This window comes from Spermophilus citellus (genome assembly GCF_964194105.1).
Source record: "Spermophilus citellus genome assembly, chromosome: 12".
Classification (NCBI taxonomy): domain Eukaryota; kingdom Metazoa; phylum Chordata; class Mammalia; order Rodentia; family Sciuridae; genus Spermophilus; species Spermophilus citellus.
In genome coordinates, this window is record NC_138198.1 from 104,396,209 (window position 1) to 104,411,382 (window position 15,174).

At 39.6% G+C, this 15,174-nt stretch overlaps 1 protein-coding gene across 1 annotated transcript in view; it reads right to left on the bottom strand.

Annotated features, from left to right (window-relative positions):
* Positions 1-542: 542 nt before the first annotated feature.
* Positions 543-15,174, bottom strand: part of SKOR2 (SKI family transcriptional corepressor 2) — a gene marked incomplete at its 3' end in the record, with an annotated part of 41,374 nt that continues 26,742 nt past the window's right edge. Inside the window, exons 6-7 of the mRNA XM_081263211.1 lie at positions 8,084-8,151; positions 543-605 (exon numbers count right to left, since the gene is read on the bottom strand). Coding sequence (XP_081119337.1) covers positions 543-605; positions 8,084-8,151 — 131 coding nt within the window. The remainder of the gene's footprint in view (positions 606-8,083; positions 8,152-15,174) is intronic.

Sequence of the window (15,174 nt, forward strand, 5' to 3'; positions counted from 1 at the left end):
TGTCTTTTAAATTATTGGAGGACGTGACTTTGAATCTGGCTTTAGCATAGAAAAACTCTTATAGGTTCAGAGAAAGAACAAACAGAGGTCTCAAACTGCCCCCCAATTGTTCATATCACCATCTGCAGTATAACCCACTGAGAGTCAGACTTCAGGAAGACCTTTCAGAAGCAAAGGAAAGACAGAAAAGATGAGATACGATAAAAGCATGACTGGTGACATTTCCAAGGGGTAGAAACAAGGGTGTTAGAGAGAACCCTAAAGAGCAGAAAATCTCAAGATAGAATGAGCATCACTTCTGCAGACTGAGTAGAGAACTTCCTTACTTTCAGGAATTTTCTGTGGAATTTATAAGAAGCACTTAGTCATTCACATATCAAGTCTCATTCCCAGATATAGTAAAGCTCATCAGTGTATTGACTTAAACACAGGATACAACTTTACGAATCCCTTGGGCTATTTCAAATACATCAATCAAAAGTACAGTCAGCAATAACAACAGGGATTGTTAAAAATCTCTTTCCTCTGGCGATCTCACCTTTTTAGCTTTTGCTGAGATGGGCACCAAGCTTTTCTTTCCTGATCAAGCTTGCTGCATAGGGGATCTGTAAGACAAAAGCAAAACCATCCAGGTGAGCTGATTTGGAGGCAGATGTGTAGTGGAGACCTGTCATCATGCCTAACAATTTGAATGTCAATGAAACTTTGAGGAGAAGGTCCCCACCTGCTCAGCAGTAAGAACTTCTAAGGGTACAGCATTCCTATGTCCCATTTAAAAACCCATCAAGGACAGAAAGGGTGATCACAGTGCTGTCCAGCTAGTCCCTGAGGTTAACAGGTAATACTTCATTTAAAAAAGTTTTTGAAATTTTGCATTTAATACTGTGGTATTATTATTTTTTATTTTAGATCTGAAAAGTGAATTACAATACTATATGTCCAAAGTCACAGCAAAAATATGATTACTAACTAGTTCAGTGCAATCTTTCAGTTTATTTGAGTGATTTCTTTATAAAATATAATATCATTATAAATCACAAGTAAAACTAAACACAAACGATTACTCTGGGTAAATTTCCAATAACTGATAAGAAGCACAAGAAAAAAATTGTAGTGAATGGAAAATATAACCCTTGAGAATTCTACCTGGATAAACTGAAAGAGTACTTTTGAATACTGAGGTCGTTAATGAAAACCCATCACATTTTAATTAGAAAATTTAAACGGTCATCCTCTCCTCTAACCTCAGTTAAAGTCCTTTATCATTGTGTTACCCACCTGCATCATTACAAGACTAAACTCAAGATCTTAGAGATTTTACCTATTTTAAATATTATTTAAGAAATACATATTTGGCCTTTTAGAATGTAACATAAAGCCGGTGTGATGGTGCACACCTGTCTGGGAGAGAGGCTGAGGAAGGAAGATCACAAGTTTCTTAGCAATTTAGTGAGGCTGTAAGCAACTCAGTGAGACCCTGTCTTTAAATTAAAAACAAACAAACAAACAACAACAACAAAATAGAACAATGGTTGTGATTCAGTGGTTAAGCACCCCTGAGGTCAATCCCTGGTACCAAAAAAAAAAAAAAAAAAAAAAAAAAAAAAAAAAAAAAAAAAAAAAAAGAATGTAACACGAAAATATGGATGTTACTTTAAAAGAGGAAGGGAAATAAAATTATTTTAAATTTTTAGGCAATGCTTTTGAATTCGGTGATGTACATTTTCACATTCTCAGCACATTGGTGTGTTTTACTGTCTTGATCTTCCAGTCCATAAATACAAATCTTTGTTAATGGAAAGGAGCTTCAAATTTACACAACGATGTTATTGACTAAGGTGAGCTGGACCATTTTACCATTAAAATAGGTCAATTGAATCAAATAATCTCTTTAATGGGAAAAAAGGAGAAAATTAAAAGAGTCCCCTATTTTGATGCACGATCACAAACGAAACACATTGGATGGGCACATGTCTGATAAAGGACATAGATAGCAGCATTGACATAAATGATTCATGTATCGACATAAAAAGTTCAGTGTTCTAATCTCATAGCTTAGGATGTGGGCTGAGATCAGCTAGCTAACTATGACAAGGACCGTTACACAGGGATCTACTCTTGTTACCTCTTCTTTTCACTGGAGGTCATGCTACACCTGCTGTTAACAGAGACACCATTGAATCTTGCCTTTCCATTATGGTGTATGCTGCAATAAGCCAAAGCTCATGAATCACCTCTCTGGGTAGATGTGTAATAGAACAGAGTATTGAATGCAATTATTTAGGATAACCATAAATGATATAAACTGTTGGGCACAATGAGTTACCCATAACTTTTTTTGGAGGGGTACTGAATATTAAACCTAGGGCCTCACACATGCTAGGCGAGCACTCTACCACTGAGTTACATTTCCCAACTCTTTTTATTTTTATTTTGAGACAGGATCTTGCTCAGTTGCTAAGGCTCATCTTGAACTTGTGATCTTCCTGCCTCAGCCTCCCAAGTCTCTGGGATCACAGAGGCGCACCACCGCCCCTGGATTGTGACATTTTCACATTTAGAAAGAGTCCTCAACATCAGGATTGGATGTCACAGATTTATTGTCTGTTCTGTGCCAGGCACTATGAGAGATAAGTCAACATCACCATGAGTCACCATACAAGTGTGTAAACTATTTATCCTAACCCAAAGAAAAGTGCCAATAGGTCCCTATTCTCACAGCTAAGTCAAAATGCCTTTTCCTCTCCTTTGTGTGTGTTTTTTCCTCCAGAAAAAACAATGCAGCATTTTATTAAGGTAAAAAGTGGAGAAAGAAAAGAGAAAAAGGATGTTTTCAAATGTCCCTCCCCAAAGCCCCAGAATGAAATTTAAACTGCTGTGAGAATTATCTTCACACAAACACTAATTTTTAAATTTATTTTCTTAAAACAAAAAGAAATAAAAACCCAAAACAACAAAAATTTAAAAAGCAAAAATTAAAGAAAAATTACAGTAGCAAATGGCCTACTTGTTCATGAAAACTAGGTTATTTCATTGATTCCAAGATACATGTTTCCTCCTCACATTTTAACATCTCTTAAATCAAATTATTATAATTATGGCCTCTTAAAATTATGGTTGAAAAATTTTTTTCTTGTAATTCGCCAAGTAACGTGCCTCTTAAAATTGATGGTGTTTCATATTCCATAAAATTCTATATTGGATTTATAGACACATCAGCAAACTCTTCCCAACTTCCAGGAGCTCAGGATTCTAGAAGTTCCATTTAAGCCATTATTCCATGAACATCTCCTACAACAGGACTTACAGAAGTTTTCTTTTCATTTTGGCCAGCTTGGAAATCACCCAGATTGGCATGAACAAAAAAAATAATTAATTAACTAATTCATTAATTAAAATGTTATGTCACTTCTAAGTTGCCCAGTTGACTCTAATTGAGCTAAAGTATTGGGGTTGGTTAGGGAATGTAGCTGAGTGGTAGAGTGTTTGCAGGCCCTGAAACTTCTGGATTTGATCCCTAGAAGTGCAAAAAAGACAGGGATTGGAGTCTTTCAACTTTCCTAGTTTGTACTAAGAGAGAGTTAGCTTGAGTTCACTCAGGTGAGTCAAGAGCTCAGAGAAAGAATGATGAGAAGGCTATAGCATTAAGGGAAATTGATCATTGTTAAGATGCAAGGCAATAGATGAATAATTGGAAAAAGGCACGGAGGAGTCAAATAGTCAAAATCTTTCTGCTGTTAGAAAATCTTAAAATCTTAAGGAAGCTTCCACAGAAGTTCAGATTTGTATCAAGGCCCCTGACCTGCAGGGACCTCCTTGGACACATACTCAGCTATAAAAGCAAAATCCTCTAGAGGCCTAGGAATCTTTTTCTAAAAGTACAGTGCAAAACAGTAACTATTTGATCTACTTTTTTCAAAACATGTAAAATATATTTTTACAAACTCTCTGGGTTGAGACCAAGAATCTGGGTAAGTTCCATCCTAATGAATACTGGAGAAACTCCAAGAAAAGTCCATTCCACTGAGGAGCTGAGCCCTTATCCAAAGCCAGAGCTCAACAGCAATGGGAAAGACCTACTGCTCCTTTCTCTGCAAAGAGGCACTGTGCTCTCACCATTGGGAAGTGGTAAACTGCTTTTTTACAAGTCCACAGTGAATGAAACATTAGTACTAAATCTATTGATTGAACATTATTTTAATTGAGGCTTTTAAGGAAGAACTTTTGAGACCAGTTCCCCTAGCTGCTTGTGACTGCAGCATTCTGGAAAAACAGCAGAGGGCACTTCAAGACTAGAACATATGCTTTGTCTTGGTGCTTTGAGGTAGCTATCCTGCAAGTTCCAAGGAGGAGAGAGTCTGGGTCTAGCCCTAACCATGTGCTGTGTTGCAGCTTCACAATGTCCTTCAAGGACGAGGAAGAAAAAAAAAATTTTTTTAAAGGAAAACAGCATGTTTTCCACAAAAAACTGCAGTAATAGTTTATATACAGAGATGCACTGCTTAAAAAATTATTACCAAATAAGCAGTGGGAAAAAAAAAAGATTATCAGGGCATCCTAATAGTCTCAGTTCATGTTATAAATCATTATAATCCATTCTTGGAAACACTAATCAAAGGGTTATTCACTGAATAAAATATCTTCAGCTTCTTTGTAATCCAAAGGGATGATGGAATTTTTTTTAATTGAACATATTTTCCCTAGAATCACAATTCATTTGTGAATGAGGAATCTTTTACCCTTTATTATACTAATCATTTACATTTTCATGAACTTCTTAAATTCTAAAAATTTGTATTGGGTTCCTAGTGAGAGGACTTTATTTTTGTGTGTGTAAATAAATCCAGTCTAATAAAGAGAATGCTTTAAGCATTTGAAAACCCAGAGCAGAGATGCAGGATTTTAACACAAACTATGTCAAATACTTTGAAACTCAAATTTTAAGCTATTTTTTAAAGTGTTAGCCTGTGTTCCTTAATAAATGTTAAATAAACTATTCTACATATGCTTTAAGCTTGGCATTGAGATACATGCATATTTATGTATAAATGCACAAGGAGAGTCTATCATTTGATTCTATGGTCACCACAATTTTACATGTAACAAACTAGAAAAATATGCACTAGCACAGAAATGATAGTCAGCAGAGAATCTATAAATGTAGGATCCAAAGAAATTCAGAAGTTTTCTTTTTATGGCAATGATACCCGAGATGCTTTCCATATAAGTCTTTAGAATAGGAACGCTGTGTAACACATAGGATAAATCCACTGTGGGTCTACGGGAGTCATTACAAAATATGATGATTTTAATATGTTTGACTGCAAGATAGGATTGGTTTTTATTTAATCTACAGAAAAAAATGATTATTCTGTAATATGCACTCTGTAAACTTTAAGTATAAAATGATTTTGAGTGGATTGTTCTGTTCTCAGAAAGCAATGTACACAATGATATTTACTGATGGATGAGATCATTCAACTAAAATCTTGAGAAAGCCAATAACTGTGATACTTCACAACTCTTTAATAATCTTCAGATAGGAATTTCTAAAAGACACTTTCCCCCAGGTACATTAGCAAATACATAAAGCTGAATGAGGGAACTAGATATATCACTATTCAAGTCACACTGTATCAGTTCTAAAGCAGATAATGTAACACAAACACAGATCCTTTCTGTTTAAAAAATCTCTCCAGCCACCGAGGCTTAACTGGTTCAACTATTATAGACACTACTTGTACACTGCCCTAGCATTTTATGCATGTGCATTTCCTGTTTATTACTCACTTGCACCTTATAAAATCCCTAAAAGATCAATCCTTACAACAATTCTCTTATGAGAAAAAAAAAAAAAACTTGACAACATGGGCCTTGAGCCAAGTTTACAGACCTCAGCGCTTACATCTGCTAGTTGCTGACAGCACAGTACTAATACACCAGCTCCCCATAACTCATCGGTATGCTTTACTAGTTGTGGCAGCAGTTGCATAGCAGGTAAAAGAACATTTGAGGAAGTCAGGATCAAGACAGGGACATTAAGAGTTAAGGGGACTGTTCTATGAAAGCATCAGAGTTAGGTCAGGTAAGTTCATGGGTGGTGATTCATTTGGCAAATGTCTACTTCTAACTCGTTGATGCGAGACCCTGCTAGGGGCTGGAGGCAGTGGGATACCAAAGAGGGGAAGAAGCAGGAGGGATGAATCATGTCTATTTCACCAATTTTTCTTGTTGATCATATGAATATAGTTTTGTGAATTTCAGGAATTGTACCTGTAGGGTTGGGGAGAAAATTCTAGCTTCTGTGTAACTATTTAACTTGTTAGGGATGAATAAGACTCATCTAGATCCACAGATACATGATGATAAAATATTTTGCAATACAGACTAAAAAAATGTTTAGTAATACCAACTCATATTTTCCAGGTGCCAATTATCTCAAAAGACATGAGACCTTTCTTCTTCCATCCATGCCACCTACTTATTTGCTAAAGAAATCAAATATAAAAAAGACATTAAGTTTATATAACTAGCCTTGAAAAGGGGAAATAAAATAAATACTTCGTTTCCTTTTCTAATGCCAATTTTGCTATATTCACCACCACCCTGAAATCACTTTTTTTTTGGTCTCATATATGGCAATTAAAAAAAAAAAAAGATGAAAATAAAGCCCTATGTAAAATCAGTAAGGTCTAAAATTTTTATATCTCTCTGCTTATATTCAAATTATTCCTTTGGATGAAGAAAACAATAGGTATATTCACAGCAAGTAATCATACCACTTATTATCTAGAAATAAAAAACTGACGATAGTAGATACATTTTTTTTTTTACTGTCTATGAGGGATTTATTACCAATTGATTAAGAAAATTATCTTCTCCATAGTGAATTTAGGTGCATACAAGACTGACTGACAAAACTAACATAAGATAAGGTCCTATTTAAGGGGCACCTTGTATAGAGGTTTTCAGAACTGAGAGCTGTCATTAAGGGACTGAGTCAGAAAAAAAAATGGGCTGTTTTGAGAGTTACAAGCAGGACCTTGTAACGTCATCTTATGTACAGTGCCCCCAGAATTCGAGAAAACATGATGAAATCCAAGACTGCTTTAAGAATGATTCTAAGGAATCTCCATGAACACAGGCACAACAGATGCAGAAAGGAAACATTAAAACATATTTCTTAATTGTGACGGAGACTAGATATCTAGTTCTGAAACAAGATGCACAGATACCCACACCTAATTGGTACAAGGGTAACAGATCAGCTCAAAAATGTCAAGCAACCCAAATTATAATAATCATGCTGGTAATACCACTAAGGATCAGCACATGTCTTTATCCAGGTGATTAAAAATATCTTGAAAATATTGAGCAGAAATTAGTTTCCCTATTGTACTCATGAAAATGAGGAAGCTTGGCAGAACCCTTTGAGAGCACTAATGAATAATACCAGATGAGTCTGTGCAGGGACAAAGGGCAAGGACTTCAGAAAACAAACAAAAATCCCAAACAAAGCTTCTACATTTATCAGACATCCTTCTGTTTTTTTTTTTTTTCTTCTCCTATATAAATAGATTACTTTGAAGACTGATTAGGATAGAGTAACACACTTTATTTGAAAATAATGTTTCTTTTCATTATCCTTCAAGTGAATGCAATTGGTTAATTGTGTGTATACTAAGCTCTATTGACTGTGGAGGGCCTGGCTCAGGTGTGGGTCAGGAAAGGAGGGGTGGGCAGGAGAGAGTGGCCCCTCACTGTGCTCTCACGCAGCGCAGCACCAGGTATGGAAGTTTGTTGGGTGGAAGGAAACATCAGACACCTCTAGTTCGCCTACAGAGACAATTTACGCATCTGTCTATTAACACATGGTAGGTAGTTACATTTAGAGGAAGCACACTGACACATCTGTTTACCCTGTTTCCTAAGTAAATCTCTTGGTAATTAGCATATAAACCAGCTGAGAGGTAAGTGGACCCAAGGACTCCCTGGAAAAAACAGGAACAGTTTCATACATATTGGGGGGTTTGAAATCAAATCCATCAAATTGCATCTATTTTTAAGTAGAAATTCATCTTACAATTTGTAACTGTTGCACCATTTCCTCACGGTAAGCTAGTTCCCTCTTCATCTGATCCTGAAAATTATCTGTTAAGAGAGAGAAATAGAGAAGAAAATTTGTTGAAGTGCAAAATCTACTTTTAGTGTACAGTTGGCCCTCCATGTCAGAGGGTCCTGCATTCATGATTCAAGCAACCTAAGATCAAAAATATGCAATTTTAAAAAGTGCATCTGTATTGAACATGTATGTACAGGTTTTCCCCTTATCACTATTCCCTAAACAATTTGGTCTAACAATTATTTACATAGCATGCACATTATATTAGGTATTATAAATAATATAGAGATTATATTATATAGAGAGATTATTTAAAGTATATAGGAGAACGTGCAGAGGTTATATGCACACACTCTGCCATTTTATGTAAGAGATTTGAACATCCATGGATCTTCCCCTGCAGGGGGAACCAATCCCCAGTGGATGTTGAGGGACCACTAAAATATTGCTGATAGTTCCATAGAGAGTCCCTGCTCTGTAGCCACCCTCACCCTTTTAAGTAAACATCATGGCTGTTTAAAGACAAGTTTTCAGCACCCTATGATTTAATTAAAATCAGACAGTAAATTCTGAGAGAGTAAGGCCTATTCTTATATTTCACAGCATCTCAGCCCCCATCAAGTCCCTTACACAGAAGAATTATAAAGAAAGATCCACTGCATTCATGTTCTCTGATCTTCGCACACTTGTGCAAGTACAGCACTGAGCTTGCACTATCTCCACAAGTTCATTGCCAGTGAGGGGATTGACCAACGTGCAGATGAAGCTCTGGGCCACTAGAACACGAGCCTTGGAACATGCCTGCTGGCTTCCCTACAGCTCAGCTCACTTGTATTCTGGCCTGACTCTCCCAATCCCAATCCAATCTGCCAATCCTTCTTACCCCATATTAACCCTGGTATGTCCCCCTTTGGCCTGATGCCATTAAATAAACTGCCTCAATCCAAGAAACCAGGGAGGGGGGACTTTAAGAGATACTATAATACAAAAACCATTTTATAATTCTGGGTATTCATCATTTTTTTAAAACAAAAAATTTTTAAGTTATCAATGGACCTTTATTTTTATTTATTTATATGTGTTGCTAAGAATCAAACCCAGTGCTTCACACATGCCAGGCAAGTGCTCTACCACTGTGCTGTAAACCCAGCCCACATGTTTATCGTTTTTATTTCATTTAAGAAGTGACTTTGAAATGCATAGCACAGCACTGCACCTTCTCCATGTGATCTTTTTAAAAAGCATAGACTTGGCTAGCTTTGGCTCTTTGTGCTTTAAAGGAGAAATTAACATGATTGTGTGATTAAGTATTATACGTAATTTTTTTGCATTTATGGTTGATAGATAGAGCAGCTGCTTGGAGAAACCAGAAACTCCCTTCTCGGCTTTTCCTCTCCTCTCCCTTCCACCTCTGCAGCCACCTGATGTGTGGATCCCCTGTGTCCTCCCTCCTTCCTCCACTCTTTGTCCCTGTGTCCTCCCAAGCACAAGCAACACTCAGAGGCAACACCCTGCACCTACCTCTTCCCTGAGTAATTTCCCAACTGACTTCAGGCCTCCAGTCCCTCTCTCTCCAAATCCCTTTCATTCTCCCGCTTTAAAATCTCTGATGGCCATCATTTTCAAGATAATAAATAAATCTTTAGCACTCACAAGACTCTGGATACTTAGAGATTAAAACTTTGTTGCTTTTATTTATTTATTTTACTTTTATCTTCTATACTATTTGATTTCTTTTCCCAACCCCAAGCATGTATTTTAATTTTTTTTCCAAAGCCTTAATCTCTCTTCTGAATTTGCTGTGAAAGGCACTGCAGAGAGAGAAGCATCTGCTGCAGAGGGAGGATGGGGGCTCTCATCCCCTTGGGGACAGAAGAAGGAAGCAGAGGTGGAGAGTGGTGTGCAAGGAGAGGGTGACTGGGAGTGGTCAGTTTGCAGCAGCTGAGGGCTCAGAGGAAACACCCTGCACCTACCGCCCATCAAACCACCCTCCAGTCCTCAAACATGCACCCAACTTCTGGTCTCTGTGCCTTTGCTCCTGCCGTGTTCTGCCTTCACGGAAAATACCAGCCTTTTCTTTAAAGTCCAGTTCCAACATCACCTCCCCAAGAAAGTTCTCTCATTTTCCTGCCCCTTCTGCCAGAATCAGTCACCTTTCTTTGGTATTTCTCCAGCACCCAGTCAGCACCTCTGTAAATATGTCCGTAATACACACTATTAGTTGTTACACATTTGTCTTCCAACTGAACAATGAATTCTTGAAGGGCAGGAAGAGAAGTTGCAGACACTTTTTAAATTTCCCCAGGCCTTCCGCAGTGCTGGGCACACAGCAGGGGTGAGTTAATGAATCCAGCATGGTACTCTCCACCTGCAGGGGGGATTCTGCCATCCCTGGGAACTGCTCCACTTTGCAGCCTCAGACCTTTATCTGAAGAAGCAAGAGTGTGCAGTGCTGTGCTCTTGAGGCCCTTTATGCTCTGGTGTTATAAGGTTGGATGAGGAGGTGAACGGAGGTGGCTGGGTCCCAAGCACTCCCCCACCTCCGTCTTTCCTATGCTGGGAAAGGAGGAAGGGGATATTTTGATTCACACTGATAACAATTAGGGGTGAGGTGCTGTCTGAGGAGCTGGCACCCACCTTGCCACACTAGGGTGCTCTGGGGGTGGGTCAAAGCCCACAGGCTGCAACAGGGCAACAGAGGAGTCAGTCCTCCACAAATTGCCCTGGTTCCAAAACCATGGTCCCACGGCCTGGCCTAAATGCCTCCAGGAAGCCAGAGTTTGCAGACACAGACAGCCCAGAAGAAAAGCAGACGCCCTTCCCGAAGACAGCTTTCCACTAAGCCTCAGGAGGCTCCTCTGTCTCTCTCTCGGGATCCAAGGTGCCTCTGATCAGAGTGGTAAACTGAGATAGACTAAGAATGAGGGGCCATCAGAAGCTGACCTGGCTGGAACACTCCTTGGGATTCCAGAAGATTTGAAAGTCAGGGGGTGGAAACAGCCCAGAGTAATTAAAAGTGAAATGATGAAAACGATTCTTCATTCGAGCTCATTGTTCTGTTACAGTACATAATACAATCCCTTACAATGAAGAGAAAAATGAAGACATTAAATTATTTTTAAAAAATGAACAATGAATATCTTTGTGTGGATTGCAGGGGGGAAAGGCATTAAAGACAAAAAAATCAAAGAGGAAAAAAGATGGATTGGTTTGATTAGGCAGAACTTGAAAACTTTGATATGAAAATAAATTACAAATTAAATTTCTCAAACACAAAAACACCATTGTACCATCTAAAGATTTTGATATAAAGCGGAGAATATTTGTGTCATGTCAAAAATTTAATATTTTAGTATGTAAGGGATTCCTACAAATCAATAAGAAAATGGACACATCAAAAAAATAGAGGGAGAGAATATAAAATGGAACTTATAAAACATAAGATGAATGATGAACAGATGAAAAGTCTTCAATATGTTAGTAGCAAAAGAAATAAAATGACACGAGGCACCATTTTCCAGTTAAGGTAGTGAAGACTAAAAGAAAAGATGTTATGTGTGGTCCCAGGGAAGGCAGCATGAACTGGAACACCCTTTTGGGGAAGAAACCTGAAATTAGAGCTTTCAAAGGTTCATACTCTTTAATAACAATTCTTTTAGGAGTTTATCCCAAGGAAATAATAATGGACATGTGCAAAGATTTTAGTTACAATGTCTCTCATCTGAAGCTTGGACAAACCATATTGTCTAACACAAGAGGACTTCATAGGGACATTCTCACTAACTCAGTGGAGAGCACTTGCCTAGCATGTGAGAGGTCCTGGGTTTGATTCCCAGCACAATAAACACACACACACACACACACACACACACACACAGAGAGAGAGAGAGAGAGAGAGAGAGAGAGAGAGAGAGAGAAGAAGAAGACATTTATAGAATGATGTGTAATAATAAAAAGAGAATTTTTTCTCCTTTAGCAAAACACAAAAACACACACACAGAGTGGCACAGACTGTGTGTGTGTGTGTGTGTGTGTGTGTGTGTGTGTGTGTTGTGTTTCTGTGGACAGAGCCCAGGGCATTACGCATGCTAGATAAGTGGTCTACCACTGAGCTACTTCCCAGCCTCAAGAGACACATTTTAAGTAAAAAAAGAAGAGATGACTTAGACACAGGTGCAGGCCTATAATCCCAGCAATTCAGGAGGCTGAGACAGGAGGCCACCTAAGTCAGGCCCCTGTCTCAAAATAAAAACTAAAAAGGGCTGGGGATGTGGCTCAGTGGCAGATCATCCCTGGGTTCAGTTCCCAGTATCGAAAAGAAGGAGAAGGAGGAGAAAAAGAAAAAAGAAGGAAGGGAAAAAAGAAGGATAAAAAAATTGTATAAAATCTCACTGTTAAAAAAAGAATCTAATATGTATTAAAAAGACATATTTGCTAAAGGAGATTGAAATTCCAAAATGTTAATAGCATTTGCAAGATTATAGGTGAGGTTTTTGTTTTCTTCCCTTTGTATTTCTGTTTATTTAAAATTTTCTAAGACAAACATAATTTTTGAGATACAAAGACTGTCACTTGACAAGGAAACAAAAATATTAGAAGCTTCGCTATATGCTAAAACTTGATGGAAATATAATTGGAGATGAAATTATTAAGCTTATTTCTCTAATGAGAATCCCTTAAAACTCAACAATTTTTGGAAAGTGATGATAAAAAAGGAGGTAGCAGAGAGAAACGCCACAGTGCAGTGGCACAGGCTGCGCACTGCAACCAGGAAAGCTTGAAAGCCAAAACTCTCCAAGAAGCAAGAGAAGTATCCAGTCTGCACTCTTGGGCTGTAGGTAAGAAGAAAGCCTGTGTGGCACATCTGGTTATCCAGGACACCCTACTCAGGGCGCACCAGGCTGTGAAGTTCTTTTTCCATACACCATCTTCATTTTGCCATACTGTTTCCAAGCAACTACAGGGATGTTTGGTCTGTACGGTGTTTTGGACACCCACCCCCCCCCACCTCCAGAGGGTGCTACAAGAAGACAGAGGAAGGAGGAGAGACACCACTGAACATAAGTGAACCCTCAGTATGGGTCACAGTGGGAATATGCAGACAATCAGATTCAGGTAGCTGAGATGTCATTTATTTTTAATAGAATGGAATCAGCTTTCTGGGAGAGCAATGCTTTATGAGAATCTGAAATGATGACATTTTAGATGGAATCTACTAGGGTTTTTCATGAAGCCCCCATTCCCTGGAGTCACCGACTGGCCTTTCCCCCCAGTTCTCTCGGGGGCTGCAAGTTGGTCCCCAAGCCTGCAGAACCCAGGACTCCACTCTCAGCCCTGGTGGCTCCTGGATTCAACGATCCTCACTGATCCTCTTTCAATGTCAATTTTAGTCTCTTTGAATCTGACATCAATACCTTTATCCACTATTTATGGACCCACCTACGCCAGCGCTGGAGGCACCCAGTGGCGGTCCACTCCTGGACCTCTTCGCCCCCCAGTAGGGTGAGGAGAGGAACAGGGGCCAGGCAGAGGAGGAGACGATGCATGGCGGAACCAGAGTGAGGCCAGGAGAACTCATTTCAGAACAGGGTGCCCACTGCGGGAGGGGGAAGGCCTCCTGGAGCTGTGTCCTGGATGAGGAGGGCCTGACCAAGGGGGCCATTCCCAGCCCGAGAACTACCAAGTGCAGAGGTGGACAGCGAGGGGGTGGGAAGGGTCTGCTGCTCACTGGAGCTTGGAGGGGGAGAATTCAAAGAAGGATGAGAGGCAGGTGGGCCATGGAGGAGGGTTTTGAGAGTCAATGAGGAGTTAATGTGGACACAACGTGACAAGAAGTGAGAACCATTATGGTTTCTTGAGTGGAAAACATGGTGCTAAGGTAGAGTATGAGGAAGACCGGAATAACCACAGCCGGGGTGGAGAAGGGAGGTGAGGACACGGGCACCCTTCTACCACCACCAGACAGGGCCGCCAGGTTTGGGGCCAGGCTCTGAGGTCACACGGTGGCTAGTGGGAAGAAAGCAAAATGAATTTAAAAACTACAGCCAAAGGATGAATGCTGCACTGAAGTAAGGCATCGCTGGAGGAGAAGAGAGAGAGAGAGGAGACAGATTGCTAACGGAGAAGAAGATGTGGTGGTCAAAATGACTTTTTGACTTAATAACTGCAAAAATGATCAGACCAGTCATCAGTGGGGACTCTGAAATGGTGGCATCTGGGGTCACCTTTAATCATTTACTGCAGTCCAGTCCAACATGGTGGTCATTGCAGAACATGTTTGATCAGCCATTCCATTGTCATCTCAAAGTGACCTTGATAATTCTAGAGTCCATGTCTCCCATCTTTCTTAGGATGGTCTCCCGATCTCCTCTCATGCCCCACTCAGTTTCTCAATTCTATTTAACTGTCCTGTATCAAAATAAGCTTTATTGCCTGTCCCACCCTCTGTAAGTAAAGACCAAGAAATCTCTAGGTGCTCTCTTTTCTGATATTAGCCGTTTTATGGTACAGGAACATAAGCAAAAAACTTTAAGACATGTTCAGTAGTAATGACTTGCATTTCTTGGTAATTACTCTGCACCCAGCTCCATGGGAAATGCTTCATTCATTTAATCCCCTCAGCAAGCCCTGGAGGTAGGTATAGCTTTGCTTTGCTGTTGGGGAAGAGCTAAGGGAACTGGTCTCAAGTCACTAGCTATCGGGTGGGGAGGCTGGAGCCCTCCCTAGGAACCCCCTGCCTGGCCGGATCTTCTACTGGGTTCTTCCACCAGTGTCAGGCACTGCTGCTCCTGGAAGCCTCTAGTTCAACAATAGAGCTCTGCTTGTTCCTACTCAGCCTCCCAACCTCTGCTCCCCAACCAAGGATGGAGACTATTTCTTTCTCATCCTTCTTCCTTTTTCTTTATCTCTTCTTTTTTCACCTTTCTCCTTCCATCACCTCTTCCACTTCCTACTCTTCTCCTTCTCCTCCACCCTCTAATCTTTATCTGTACCTCCTCCACCTTCATGGTTAATTCCCGTGGACCTCATCAATCCTCAGCATCACAAGAAGC